This window comes from Hydra vulgaris, chromosome 03, assembly GCF_038396675.1.
Source record: "Hydra vulgaris chromosome 03, alternate assembly HydraT2T_AEP".
NCBI classification, from domain to species: domain Eukaryota; kingdom Metazoa; phylum Cnidaria; class Hydrozoa; order Anthoathecata; family Hydridae; genus Hydra; species Hydra vulgaris.
In genome coordinates, this window is record NC_088922.1 from 26,032,450 (window position 1) to 26,047,469 (window position 15,020).

General features: G+C 28.7%; 1 protein-coding gene across 4 annotated transcripts in view; it reads left to right on the forward strand.

Annotated features, from left to right (window-relative positions):
* LOC100207979 (bifunctional peptidase and (3S)-lysyl hydroxylase Jmjd7) overlaps positions 1-15,020 on the forward strand; it is a 101,230-nt gene that overhangs the window by 67,597 nt on the left and 18,613 nt on the right. For 2 of the 4 annotated variants that reach the window (XM_065792778.1, XM_065792777.1), the window contains exons 6-8: positions 10,010-10,102; positions 10,270-10,467; positions 12,835-12,913. In XM_065792778.1, coding sequence (XP_065648850.1) covers positions 10,010-10,102; positions 10,270-10,467; positions 12,835-12,913 — 370 coding nt within the window. The remainder of the gene's footprint in view (positions 1-10,009; positions 10,103-10,269; positions 10,468-12,834; positions 12,914-15,020) is intronic. The other 2 variants (XM_065792779.1, XM_065792780.1) reach the window with 1 other exon arrangement.

Sequence of the window (15,020 nt, forward strand, 5' to 3'; positions counted from 1 at the left end):
TTTTGTTGAAATATTTAAAGAATACCTAAATACTGTGATGATAAAGCACATATTTTTGAAACAAAGAAATGAATTTTATAAAACTATATAATAACTATGAAGTTTAATGGTATAAAAATTTTTGAAAATTTCTGGATACTTTAAGCAAAATTTCCCGAAAAATTTCAACCCTAATTTTTTTTCTACCTCTGCATGCTCTAAAAACTTTCATTTATCAAGTTTTTTTCTCAGCTCTTCCACCTTTGGAACCATCTCCCATCTTCATAATTTCCTGACTGCCTACAGCCTTGTTGGGAGTGAATTAGAATTAAAAAAAAAATTAATGTATTAAATTAACAAAAAATTGTTATTAAAAACTTATTGTTCCTATAATTATAATTAAAATTTTTGCGTTTTTTTTAAAATTACAACAATTTTTTACTGAATTTACTTCTCAAAGCTGACTGGGTCACTACAGTCAACAAGGCTTTAAACTTGTGATTACAACTCTCTTTCAACTTTTTATCTTCGAAACTGGAGCCTTGATGAACAAGATTGCTTTGTGGAGAAACAAGTTGAGTCTTGTACAACCAGGGATGTTATCATATTTTAGAAATAATCCTTAGGTCAATTTGGAAAACTTTATTTCAAAAACAGGCAATAACTGATGTTTTTTTACATTTTGCAATTAATAAAATCATTAAAGAAACTTTCCTCTCGCAACCTCCAATAGATGCCTTGATGTTAAAAAATCTTTCTTAAAAAAATGTAAACAAAAATTGCATTTACTTTAAAAAAGTACGATTTAAGTATTACACATAAGAGATTTATAAGATGCTGTGGAATTATAAATTTTCCTACAGGCAGAGATGTGTTTCTTTTTTTAACATAGAAGACATAGGAAAATGTTTTAAAATTCATTCGTAGGAATGGGACACAAATGTTATTTATTGAAAATGAAGCTGTTTTCAAACTTTTATGGTAACTATCAAACCCAGTGGCGTATCTAGGGTAGGGCAGGCAGGACATGTGCCATGGGCGCCAACCTGAAAGGGGCGCAAAAGAGGCTTGGTTGCGATACAATAAGTGAGAATTATATAAAATAAATTAAGATTTAAAAAAAACTTTAAAGTAATTTAAAGTTTTAAAATAAATTTTAAAACTTTATTCGTTTATGTTGTAAGGTGGCGTTTCTCCGCAGCCTCAAGTGTGCAACTTGCGTAAGTGAGTGCAACTTATGCGCAAGTGAGTGCAACTTATGTACTTTTAATAAAACTAACAAAGAAAAGTAAGACAAACTTTTATATTTTATTTTAAAGTTGCTCACTCCCTTAAAAAATCAAAAAAAAATTTTTTTTTTTTTTTTTGAATTATGTTTTTTTGAATATTGAAGTACGAAGTTCAAAATATATTTGTAATATTGTGTGCTTTAAAAGTAACAAAAAATACATTAATTGTTGTCAACGCACTTTCCTACTCCTTAGCAATGCCGTAGCAATCGTGTAAACAACTAACCTATTCATTTAACTACTTGAAAATTTCCACTTGAAGTTTTGAATTATTTCTCAGTGTTAGATCTGTTATGCTTTTCTACTGTTCTGCAAAATATTATATTTCTAAAAAATGTGCTAAAAAAAGCGGTTATGAATATGTCAAGGTAATTGACTGTTATTAATAAAATATGGGCCTTTTGGCAAATTTTAATTTTTTCTACATTTTAAAGAAATTCCACAAGCATTTAAAATATTTATGTTAGCACAAATTAAATTTTTATTTATCACTTGATTTAAAGTCTTTAACTTTTAGCGCAATTGTATTAGTATTTTGCATAATAATAATATTGCTCTGAAAACAAAGTAGATGTTTTGAGGCGTATTATGATATTTTTTACATGAGAAATATAATGAACCCATAAACGGTTTTTAACGATCGTAGTGTTGACAAAATAAGTTTAAGAAAATCCGCAGACCCAACAATAATAATAGCTATTATTATTGTTGGATTTAATTTAACTTAATTTAACCACAAAACATTTTTCTTAAATAAATTAAAACGCAATACAATAACTATATAGTAATTGTATTGCGTTTTAATTCATTTAAGAAAAATGTTTTGTGTTAAATTTTAAATTAAGTTTTATTTTAATAAGGATCAAACTCATGTTTTGCATATTTGTAACGTTTCGAAACAGATATAAACTTCTTTAATAATAAATAAAGTTTTTTATTTTTATACAGTTTATATTATTGTATGTAAATAAAGAAATCACTCAGTAATATCTTGTACTCAGACAGATTAAAAAAAGGATGATGAAATGCTAAATAAAACTACATTATAAAAAATTTTATGTTTAAACTGTCATTAACGGCACCATTTTTAAAGCGGCATTTTAGCTTTTGTGAGTTAATTGTGAAAATGTTAAAACAACGAATTAAACTAAAGTATAAACTAAAAAGAATTTTCTCATAAAATAAAAAGAATTTCTTATTTTCCAAGATTTTCCATATTTATTTTAGAAAAAAAATTATATAAAATTTAAAAAAATTTATATTATTATATAATAAATATATATCATTATATAGTAATAGAAAAATTAAAATCTTTGATTTTTAATTTGTGTGGCGATATTCTTCAAAAAATAAAATACTAATTGTATTTGCTTGTGTTAAAGTTGTGTTTTAAGAAAATCAAAACAAAAATGGTCGCTGTATCGTGTTGTTACCATTTTTTATTTTGAAGTTTTACAAACAATATTATTAATTACAAATTGTATCATCTTAACTTGTTGGTTTGTATTAATGATTTATTAGAATAAGGTCAGTTAATATATATATATATATATATATATATATATATATATATATATATATATATATATATATATATATATATGTATTTATTATATATATATATATATATATATATATATATATATATATGTATATATATATATATATATATATATATATATATATATATATATATATATATATATATATTAAAATATATATATACATACATATATGTATATTTTTTCATATAGGCCTTTACATCAAGCATATATGGTAAAATCCCGCATATATAGGCCTTTTAATAAAAATCCTGCATGGGCTTTTTAGTGCCACCACGCCCCTGCGCAAGTAGCAATTTTTAGTAACATTTCATTAAAAAAAATCTTTGTTTTTATGTTTGTTTATTTTAAATGTGTTTTTTAAGACTTTGTTATTTTAATATGTTTTTCTCACGAAAACGATTATATCTTCAGTTTGGATAAAGCTTTTATCTTCAAATTTTCACAGAATATTTATTAACTTATTTATGAGGACTGGAACTAGAATTATAGTATTTCAATTTCAAGAAATCAATTTCTGCACGTTTAGTGCTGGCATTTTAGTTATTTTCAACATTTGGAAAAAATTTTAGTTTCAGCCCTGGAACAACTATTTAGCTACCATTTGGCAAAATATGGTATATTTAGTCCATATTTTAGTCAAGATATCATTGTTTTAGCTAAGGTAAGATTTTAGACAAATTATGCTGACTCAGCATCAAAAAATGCAAATTTCATTTTTCTTTTAAAAAGTTAAAGTTTTAACATAATTCCCTTATATAAAAAACAAAAAACAAGTTTTTAACATTTATAAATAAAAAGTTAGATTTAAAGGGGGTGAGCCACCTTAAATAAATCAAAACTGAAATATACACTAGGGTGTCCCACTTTTAAACTGACCAAAATATTTTCATTAGCACTCAATTTTAATCATCATCATTAGGCCCCAGGACCCACCAAAAAAATTTTTAGACTTCTAAGTACATGGGTTCAGGTAGAAGCAGGTTTCATATGAGAGGTTGCGTGATTATTGAAAAAAATATCGCAAACATCTTCATTTTTCAATCATTTTTGATCTAAAAAGAATATTTCCATAATTTTTAGTTTTTAAAAAATCACAAATGAGTATTTATCACAAAATAGCAACAATAAAAAGGTCAAAATCTTTAAAAAATCACATAAAATCAGTTTTTTTCATATCTTTTCCAACTTCTTTTCTGTTTTTAGTTACAACTTGCATTGTGTCTTGTAGTAATCCTTCATCATGGGTTTGAGCCACAAAATCTTGAACAAGTCGAATGTGGCACTCAGCCCTATCATTGACCACTGCAAGGTTTGCTACTTGATTTTGAAAATTTTTATATGAAACATTTGAAACATTAAAGTTATCATCTATCCATGTTTTTATCATTTCTCTAGAAATACCTAAGTAAGTAAATATCAGCCAGGACTCCTCTGTAACAAAATCAGACAAAACTGACATGGGAAGTATATGTGTTGGTGAATCTGGTTGTTCTGTACTGAACTCATCAAGTGATGGAGGATCAAAGCTTATCAGCTTTAGAGCTATTTCAGCTCTTTCCTTTGAATCTAGATCACCATTTGCTATTGAAAGAATAACCAACTGAGGGGTCAGGTACCAACTATGATGAACCAGATTTATATAGCTCATTTGACATCATTTCTAAAGACAGTTTGAAAGCATCCAAATCATTTGATGGTGCCTGGGCTGCAATAGGAGACTTCAGGAAGTATGATCCATAAAATGTGACAATAAAGTCAGTTGGCAACATATCTTTCTCACTTTTATTCAATTTTGAATTTATCTTCGAAGTCAGCTGCATGGTCAGCAAGTATAGGCAGTCAGCCATGAATCTGGCATGATGATGTGCACCTGGTTGCTTGAATTGGAAACCAGGTACATGGCCCCCAAGGTAAATGACCAGTAGTTCACATAGAGCTTTATAGTCTCCTCTTTAAAAACAATCTCTTTTCAAGGCTGTTTCACAAAAATTCTTAGTATCTATTACTCTTGTATGAAAAGTAGCACCTACTTTAAACTCATCTCTGTCATAGTTAAAAAAAAGCAATTGATCCATATTTTTAGCTCCTTCTTGTATTTCTCGCCAGTTATTTTGGAAATCTTTATATATTGCTCTTGATGGCGATTTTGTTGTTCCTTGAATATAATTCATTGCATGTTATGTATCCATTTCAGATATGTGGTGCCTGAAAAATTTAAATATGAAAAATTGTACACTGTACAATGTAAATGTATGTTACAAAATAAATGATTTTCATAAATATTTTAGTACCTACAGAGGAGCCAAAGCACTGGTCGTTGAAGCACATGATCCACCAGGAACTTTATAGCCCTATTGTACTTTCCAGTGTTAGAGGCAGTTGTATCTGCACTACAACCAATGATTTGGTCAGTGAGCTCATAGTATTCTAAAATGTTCTGAATAGCAATAGCTTAATCCTGTCCTTTAGATGACTCAATTTCTAAAACTCCGAGCAAGAAATCTAGGGGTTCATTGACCTGGGGTGATGAAAGACTGAGAGCTAGCCTTTCTACAGTTTCAGACATTTTTTTTTCAGTTCTATAATGCTTGACAAGTTTTGTATCAAAGTGAAGGACAACCTTAAAATCTCGTACTTTGTCTAGATTTTCTTCTCTGACCATTTCTGCTTCATTTTCAATAACAATCTTTCTGTTTCTATGCAGACCACTCTTTGATACAGGAACTGTATTAAGATCAACACCAGCGATACTGAAAAGTGAGGCCAGGAGTGAGGTTTCTGCTCTAACGCTTACCTTATACCTGGTCAAGAATGGAACCCATTTGTCAAGAATGTCATTCATTGAAAGCTGCAGGCAAACTCTATCTTTACTAATCTTCTGTTTTTTTGGTGAAGGCTCAAAATCACTATCATTATCAGTTGCACTTGTTCCACTTGATGAAAATGATCCATCTCAAAATTTTTCATTCTTTCCTTTTCCTCTATTGTTTTCTTCTTTGACCTTTCCTGTCTCTCCTTTTCCCGTTCATCTTCTCTATGCATTCTCTCTATCATATCAAACATTCTTTTTTCTCCATCTTTAATTCTGTCATGATAAGATTTGTCTTTACTGTTGTCAAACTTTACCATTTCACCTCTAAATGCTTTCGTCAGGAACTCAATGTCCTGTCTTTTTGCATCTTTGTCTCTATTTTCATCATTTTTGATCAGATTTAAGATATCTGTTTTATAAACTTGAAATGTACAGTTTGCCTCATTTACAAATTCCTGTTTTTTTTTATTTAATTGCTCCTGTTTCTCTCTATTTTCATAAAGGGTTCTAACTTTGCATAGTTTCTGTTAGCGATCATAAGATTGTATAAGCTTTTCCTTGACTACTTGCTCTGTTAACCAAAATTTTGAATCAAAACCACCCCTGTCCCAAAGATTTAACAGTTCTCTGAGTATACATACACCAGTGAATTCCCCTCTGTTTTTAATTTCACACTCCCCTTCACTGCAAACCATAAATCTTGACCTTGACATTTGTGCACAGGATAAGTATTGTTTATTGTTCTTTGATCTTAGCCAATATATTCGACGACAAACTTCTCCCATTGTGGGTAGTCTAAAAAAATTAAAAGTTGGTTTAGATTGTTTTTCTACATACAACTATTTTTGATAAACAATTTTACTCAGCTTTTTCTAATACTTTTTAAAAGTAAATAAAAAATATAACCTGTTTGGTGCAAACATATGAAGAGGATGCTGAAGCAAGTAGAGTGTTCTTCTACTCCTGTTGGTTCGCTGAGGAGCTGGACTTCTGCTTTGGGATGTACATGAGGATCCTGGCTGATGGTCCCTGCTAGTTCTAGGAGAGGTATTTCTCAAAGAAGAATGACTTTGGCATAAGGAAGGCTCTTTGGAACTCTCCTCAGTTCTCTCTCTATCAAGTCACATCAAATGAAAAATAAAATAAAAAAAAACATATGAATTAGTAAAATTGCAGATGTTTTAATATTTAATATGATAGGATACAATTTTATAATGAGTATTGGTATTTTTTTGTTTTCAGCAGGCCTAAAAATTAAAATTTTATTAAAAAAAAAACATGTTTAAGGTCATTTAAATGCAATAAAATTACATTATAGTTTAGAACATAATATTATTTTCTCCATTTGATGTTTTGAAATATTTTTTTAGACCAAAAATGTCTAAAAATTGAAAGAATTCTGTAAAATTTATGAATAGTCACGCAACCTCTCATATGAAACCTGCTTCTACCTGAACCAATGTACTTAGAAGTCTAAAAATTTTTTTGGTGGGTCCTGGGACGTAATGATGATGATTAAGAATGAGTGCTAACAAAAATATTTTGGTCAGTTTAAAAGTGGGACACCCTAATATACACTGGCACCTGGTATTGCCTGCATGGACGTCTTCTGAATCACTGGATTCGTCTTCTACAAATGTATTCTAAAACTATATATAGCAAATTCTTAATAATTTTAAAAATAATTAGCTGAGAACCATGAATCGTTCTTTTGAGAAAAAGAAGGAAAGTGGGGCTGCAGGTTAAAAACAATGTTCATTGAGACAAAAGAAAAAGAAAAAAGCAGCAAAGTTTTTAAGACATTTTTTCAAAAATCGAGTACGAGCACGACTTCTTTAGATAATCCAGAAAATTCTGCGAGCGCAAGGTTTCAAGAAATAGAATATACTGGGTCAAGTTCAAGCAAGAAAGAATTAGTTGTGGCATCTATTGATGGCGATGCAGAAAATTTTAGTTATAATTACAAAATCCTTGCTACTTCTGAAGAAACAGAAGTTGGGCCTGAGTTTGACAAAAAAATGAAGATTGATGACGTTGAAGATAAAGACTTGATATCCGAAAACGTCCAAATTATTAGATGTCCCATACCTAAAATTATTGTAGAACACGACATCGGATTTCTTACGTTTAGTGAAGAATCAGGAAAAGTAATTATAACTGATCCATTGAGAATTGAAATTATTAAACATGGTTTTAAACATTTCCAAAACATCAAAGGTCCTTTTCTGCCAACTAACAATCGTTCTATGAACAAAACTTGGTCATGGTGAGCAAGTGACGCATTCATGGTTAGTTTACTTGCCTCCCAAAAAATCTGCCTTTTGTTTTTGTTGTCTTCTTTTTTTAAAATGTGAAAACCAATCTAGTTTGGAACAAGAAAGCGGATTTAATCATTGGAAAGCACCTGAGAGAATGAATGTACATAAAAATTCAAAAAACCACAGACAATGCTTTACCCAATGGAAAGAACTAGAAAAAAATTTATTTTACAATAGAGGAATAATTGATGCAGAACTTTAACAACAAATTCAAAGAGAGAATCAAAAGTGGTGTCATATTTTAAAAAGGCTGTTGCATTGCATCGAATACCTTGCAATGCAAAATTTAGCTTTGCAAGGACACCGAGAATCACTTCAATCAAATGCTAACTCAGGAAATTTACTTGGTTTACTGAAACTAGTTTTCAGTTTTGATCCTGTTATTAAAGATCATTTAAAATTTGTGGAGAGCCATCCTGGATCCACTACATATCTTTCACCCAACATTCAGAACGAGTTCATTCACATCATAGCATCCACTGTTCGTGCTAACTTGCTTGAAAAGATACATAAAGCAAAGTATTATGAGCTAATGTTTGACTCAACTCCAGATTTAGCCCATCGCGAACAAATGTCTGAGGTAGTTAAGTATGTCGAGATCGATTTCGAGAAAAGATCATTTCCAAAGTGAGAGAGAAGTCTTAGTTAATGACTCAATAAAAGAAGGAGTTCAAATTTGCAACGAATGGGGTGTTGAATTTGAAAGATGTCAAAGAAGAAAAAAAAGAATGGATGGCAAAATTTCTAGAGATGTTGGGTTAACAGCAAAAGAAGAAATGGAAAGGGTAATAAAAAGGACTGTCGACTGTCTTTTCAATGAATTGAAAACAAGAAGCGAAATTGATGAAAAATTTGGATTTTCTTGATGTGGAAGGGTTGTGCTTCAATACAGAAATCAATCACTTAAAAGATCAATGTAAAAAATTTGGCGAAGTCTACAGTTCTGATGCGGATGGATGAGAACTGTAAGAAGAAATTTTGAACTATAGAATGGTGCTTACTAGCTGTAAGGAAAAAATATCAAGTCCTGAGCAACTACTTATGTTTATATTTGAATATGGAGACGAAAACGTTTTCCCTACTGATGGAATGCGTAGAGCATTGCAAATATTGCTAACACTAGCTGTCTGTAGCTAGTTGTCTTGTCTTTGCCTTGTTGTGAAAGATCATTCAGTAAACTTAAACTCATTAACTCTTACTTGAGAGCTTCGATGGGCCGTCTCTGTGATCTTGCTTTACTAAGCATAGAGTGAGAAATTACCAAAGAAATTGATTTTGACAATGTGATTAAGAAATTTGCAGCAATTAAACAAACACATAAACAAATTGTTTATTCATAATGAATATTAAAGTTTTATTAAAAGTTTGTGTCATCATTTATTAAAAAATTGTAATTAAGCACTTTATGTGGGGGGAGGAGGGGCTCGAGATCAGTGTTTGTTCCAGGCGCTATTTACCCTAGGTACGCCACTGATTAAACCTTTATGGTAACTATCAAACCTTTATGGCAACTATCAATAAAAGAAAATTAATTAAGAATGTAGTTCAAAAATATCTACACAAAAATAAAATACAGAACAAATAGAAATAATATTTCTTATTGTCAGGGTGAGGCTACATAAAACAAATTTTCAAAGTGGTCAAAAATTGCATGAAGTCAAAATTCTTTGCTTATTTACCACAATACAAATAATAATTTTTATAAGATGAAATAGCACGAATTGCAAAACAGTTAGTTATTTTACAGGAAAAATTGTTCATAACAAAATTTGCTATTTAAAAACCCTAATCTTTTTTCACTTTCCTACAAAATCATAATTTTGACATATTTTAGGCTAAAAACAAAAGCAATCTAATCAAATTTGGCAGCACTCAATAATATTTTATCTTTTTTTTTTAATGGTCTGTATTCTTATGCGTAAAGCATGTTTTTTTGCAGACATGCAGTTTTCAAAAAACACACACACATATATATTTGTATTTTATATATATATATATAATACATATATATAATATATATATATATATATATATATATATACATAGAGTTAATTTTACAAAGTATCCTGCTCTAAGAGAAGTTGAATATATTCATTGTACTATGGAAGAAGGAGATTGTCTATTCATTCCATGGAGATGGTAGAGTTTTACACATAGACGTATTTTTATACCTTCTTTTTTTATCTTTTTTAAATATATTCTTATCCCTGCAAGTACTTTATAAGTTTTTAATAAATTTATGTCTCAAAACTGATTCAATTTTTTTCTTCTTTAAGTTTATATTTTAGGTTTATATTTTATTAAAGGTATCATCAAGTCAATTCAATTTCAAATAAAAATAGTCAAAACATTGCTGTCAACATTTGGTTCACACATGATGATCAACATATACCTGAACAGTGTGATGTTGATGATGGGAAGACATCAATCAATAATTGGGTGTTTAGTGGTATAGAGTCTTATGCTTCAGAAGTAAATGAAAGTGTGAGCACATACCCCCTAATGTATGTTTTTTTTTCCTTTCGTTATTAATGATGATTTTTCTTATTGTTGATGGATGCAATAGATAACTTTAGAATAATAATGATTACATGGAAATATAATTTTCATTAGTATTTAGTATATCTTTTTTGTAATAAAAATAACTTGAACCTCATATAATATAAATAATCTATTATAATAAAAATTTATTTTTATAGTAAAGAATGACCTTATTCTTAAATAAAAGTAAATATTAAAAATAACTCGATTTTTACATTTATTTACACAGCTCACATATGATAAATTTATATATATATATATATATATATATATATATATATATATATATATATATATATATATATATATATATATATATATATACATATGAGTGTGTGTGACCATTGGTCAATTTATGATAAGTGCAAAACTGGTCATTGTGAGATAAGTATGCAGTTTTGTTATATTTCATTAGATCTTTCATTTGGTCAAACTATGATTGCTGGAGCTTATACAGAAATATCTATAGCTGATTGATCCATAGCCTGATTTATGGCAACAAATCAAATTTTCAAACTATTTTTCTGCAAAATGTCATATTTGCACTTATCATAATTTATCCAACGGCCACAGATATAACTGATAATTTTCACTAATCTCAAAGCTTTCCAAAGATATTTGAGGAAGTAATTAAATTAAATTTGTAATTAAGCTTAATCAAGGTATGGAATCTGTAGTTATAAAGATCTGATGAGATCTGTTTAACTAGGAGTAAAAGTCATGATATTGACTTCAATTGTAGTGTATGTGCATGGAGGGAATTGTTGCATTCTTGTATGCGCTTATATATACATATATTAAGAACAACTATCTGAGCGTTTTTCAACCTTCTGTTTTATTACATAAAATCGTATATAAATATAAAGTTATAATTCCCATGACAACTATAAAACAACAATAGTCATTAAAAACCATAAATGAATGCATGACTTTCATCACGTTTATCTACGTGACTTTTACCACGTATACGTAATAATTTTAATTCACCAATTTTAATAGAACATGCCCTCTTAGTGAATTAACTCATAAGTGTAATTGTTGTGGGGCACTTATTATTCATCCGGCGCGTTATCATTTATTCATTGTCTTCGTTTATTTCGTTGTCTTCGTTTACTTCGTTGTCTTTGTTTATTTCGTTGTCTTCGTTCTCTTCGTTTATTTCATTGTCTTCGTTTATTTTGTTCTCTTCGTTTATTTCATTGTCTTTGCTTATTTCTTTCTCTTCGTTTATTTCGTTCTCTTGGTTTATTTCGTTTTCTTCGTTTATTTTGTTTACTTCGTTCTCTTCATTTATTTCTTTCTCTTCGTTTATTTTGTTCTCTTTGTTTATTTTGTTTTCTTCGTTTATTTTGTTCTCTTCGTTTATTTCGTTCTCTTCGTTTATTTTGTTTTCTTCGTTTATTTCGTTTTCTTCGTTTATTTCGTTTACTTCATTCTCTTCGTTTATTTCTTTCTCTTCGTTTATTTCGTTCTCTTCGTTTATTTCGTTCTCTTCGTTTACTTCGTTCTCTTCGTTTATTTCGTTGTCTTTGTTTATTTATTTCTCTTCGTTTATTTTAACTTTTAATGATGGCAACGCTCTTTCCGGGAGAATACTGGATGCCATGATTTCCAAATTCTCCCTTTTCCTTTTAAACTTTGCAATCGTTTGATGCAGTCTTTGGCTCAATGATTGTGTGAACAGTTCTTGCATTTTGCGTTGCAGTCCCGTGCATGTCCAAATTTCCCACAATTAAAACATGTTAATGTTATTGTTTTTTTCTTCGCTTCGTCAATGTCCATTGCTGCAATATATGTTTGCAGTTGACAGATAAACCGTTGATGGTTGCCATCAAATACTGGTGGCATAATAGCCGAAATAGCTTGTTGCATTCTTGTATTCGCTTATATATATATATTAAGAACAACTATCCGAGCGTTTTTCAACCTTCTGTTTTATTACATAAAATTGTATATAAATACAAAGTTATAATTCCCATGACAATTATAAAACAACAATAGTCATTAAAAACCATAAATGAATGCGTGACTTTCATCACGTTTATCTACGTGACTTTTACCACGTATGCGTAATAATTTTAATTCACCGACTTTAATAGAACAGGAGTTGTATGCTTGTAAGCATGTGTGGGTATGTGTGTGCTCACTTAAAAACTAGTTTTTTTAACAGCATTAACCTGTTTTGCAAATAAAAAATCAGGGAAACGGTTCTAACCACGCAAATGTGAAACAATGAGTATTTTTATTTTATTATAAATAATAACAATAATTTAAAGTAATAAAGTTTTTAGTTCAGTAATTTAAGTTTAGTATTGTAATTTTTTTTATAGAGATGTTGTGAAGAGTTTAATTCAAAAAACAAAATATCAACGAATTAACTTCAAAACATTTTTTACACTGCTACACAAGGTAAATTTTTTTCAAATTGATCTCTTATTAATTTTGTAATTTTTTAAACTTTATCAAGTGAGCTTTCAAACAAGCTTGCTCTCGAATTTAACAGTAACTCCTTAAAATCTAAAGTTATATTTTTTATAATCTTTTATGTTTCAAATAAAATTTGATATTAAATCTCTTGTTTTAAATAAAATTTGATATTATTAAAAAACTAAATGAGAAGTGAATCAGTTTTTTAAAAATTTAATATTAAAATATTTTTTTTAAAAGTTATTGTTAAATTTTTTTTTTTAAAAACTTATTTAAAAATTTATATTTAAACTGTGCCATTGTTGAATTTAAAAATGTTGTGTTTTAACATTGGGCAGCCATGTATTGACATTGGCAGCTGTGGTACAGTAGTTATAAAAATGGCCTCAAAATTAAGAAGATACAGGTTTAATGCCTGCTCTAGCTTTATAAATGACATCAGTAAGGAAGATAATGCAAGCTTTATTCTATTGATATGCATAATTACCTAAGCTAATAGTATTGTGTCCTACAAATGGAAGAATGTGCCACACCAAAAAATGTATTTTACATAAAAATGTCAAATCTTAGTCAAAAGTATAAGTAGTGTACAGACCTATTTTTGATTAGTCGCTAGGATGGGTGAATGAAAGTAATCATTCAGCTAATGTTGGTCACCCACCCAAGTTTTAAGGTGCCTATTACAATTTTTATAAAAAATAGTTTATATAAAAGAACTTTTAAAAAATAATTTTTATGTAAACTGTTTTAACCAAACTGCCAAAAATATGTGCACATCAATTTTGTATTCAAAAATAAGCTTTCCTTTAATCATTGAAAATGTCTTCTTGAAAGTAATTTTGTGGAAAATAAAATTGTGGAAAACAACCATATGGAAAATGCTTTTAGTATTTACAATAGAAGTTTTTAACTGGCAATATTGTGCTTACTAGTTTTTCAAATGTTTTACTTGTATGTTCATCTCTTAATTCAGTATCAAGTTTGTCATTGTTGGAAGAATCTAATAGAATGTTTTCAATATCTGGTTAGTATTCAACCTCTATGCGACATTATGACAGAGTGAACAACTTAACTTACTAACAACTATTAACATATTGATAAAACACAAGTGCAGTACCAGGCAAGACTGGTAACCATATGTAAGGTGCATCCTTTTTGTATAATGCACATCAGTTGACATTTACTGGTCCTTCTAGGTAGTCTTCACTAGTCATATCCTGAATGGATTTGGGTATTACTGTCATTGCATTAAGTGAAAAATCAATTTGTAGATGAACTAAAATTTGGAAGTCTGTTGTTTTATAAGCAAATTTATAGTAGAATCACCATTATTCTTTTGTCACACGTTCTCAAACAATTATTGTCGCTTCCAGTTTAAGTTGAAATGAATTTCAATTTGTTTCAATTGATTCAGTTAATATTGAACAATCAATTTATGAATCTGCAAAAAAGAAATAAAAATTTTTTTTTTTTAAATTTTTATTTGGCTTTTAAAACGTTTAAAGATATCACCGTGTCACTAAATTCTTCTAATTGGTTATTAATAGTTTAATTTCGACTGTGGTAATCTTTAGGTAAATAAGAATTATATTACCCAGAAAATTTAGAAACAAAAATTTAAAAACGCTTTTAATTAAAATGAATTTACTTTTTTAATGATGATCATTCTATTTTTGACAACTTTGAAAATTTTTTATAATTGAATCGGTAAATGTTTATGCTTTGAAAACTGTTTACTATTTTTTATGACTTTATGATACATTATTATGACACTTCCAAAAAAAGAAATATCTGCCATTTATAAAATAATGCATACAATAGACGACTAAAATTATTTCTTCTTGTACAATTGAAACAAATTGTAGCTGATTTACCTGCTGTTATTATAGACAACACAAGTTACCTCACTTGTTTCTCATCATTTCTTTTTTTTATTCTTTTATTCATTTCATTTTTTTGTTCAAATATTACTTTCAAGTATTACTTGAAGAAAAAACTTTTATTTGTAACATTTTATAGAAACAGAGTTGCCTTTCTCTAATATTTTCAACAATATAGTTAAAAAGTTAGACTTATGTTATGCATAGAC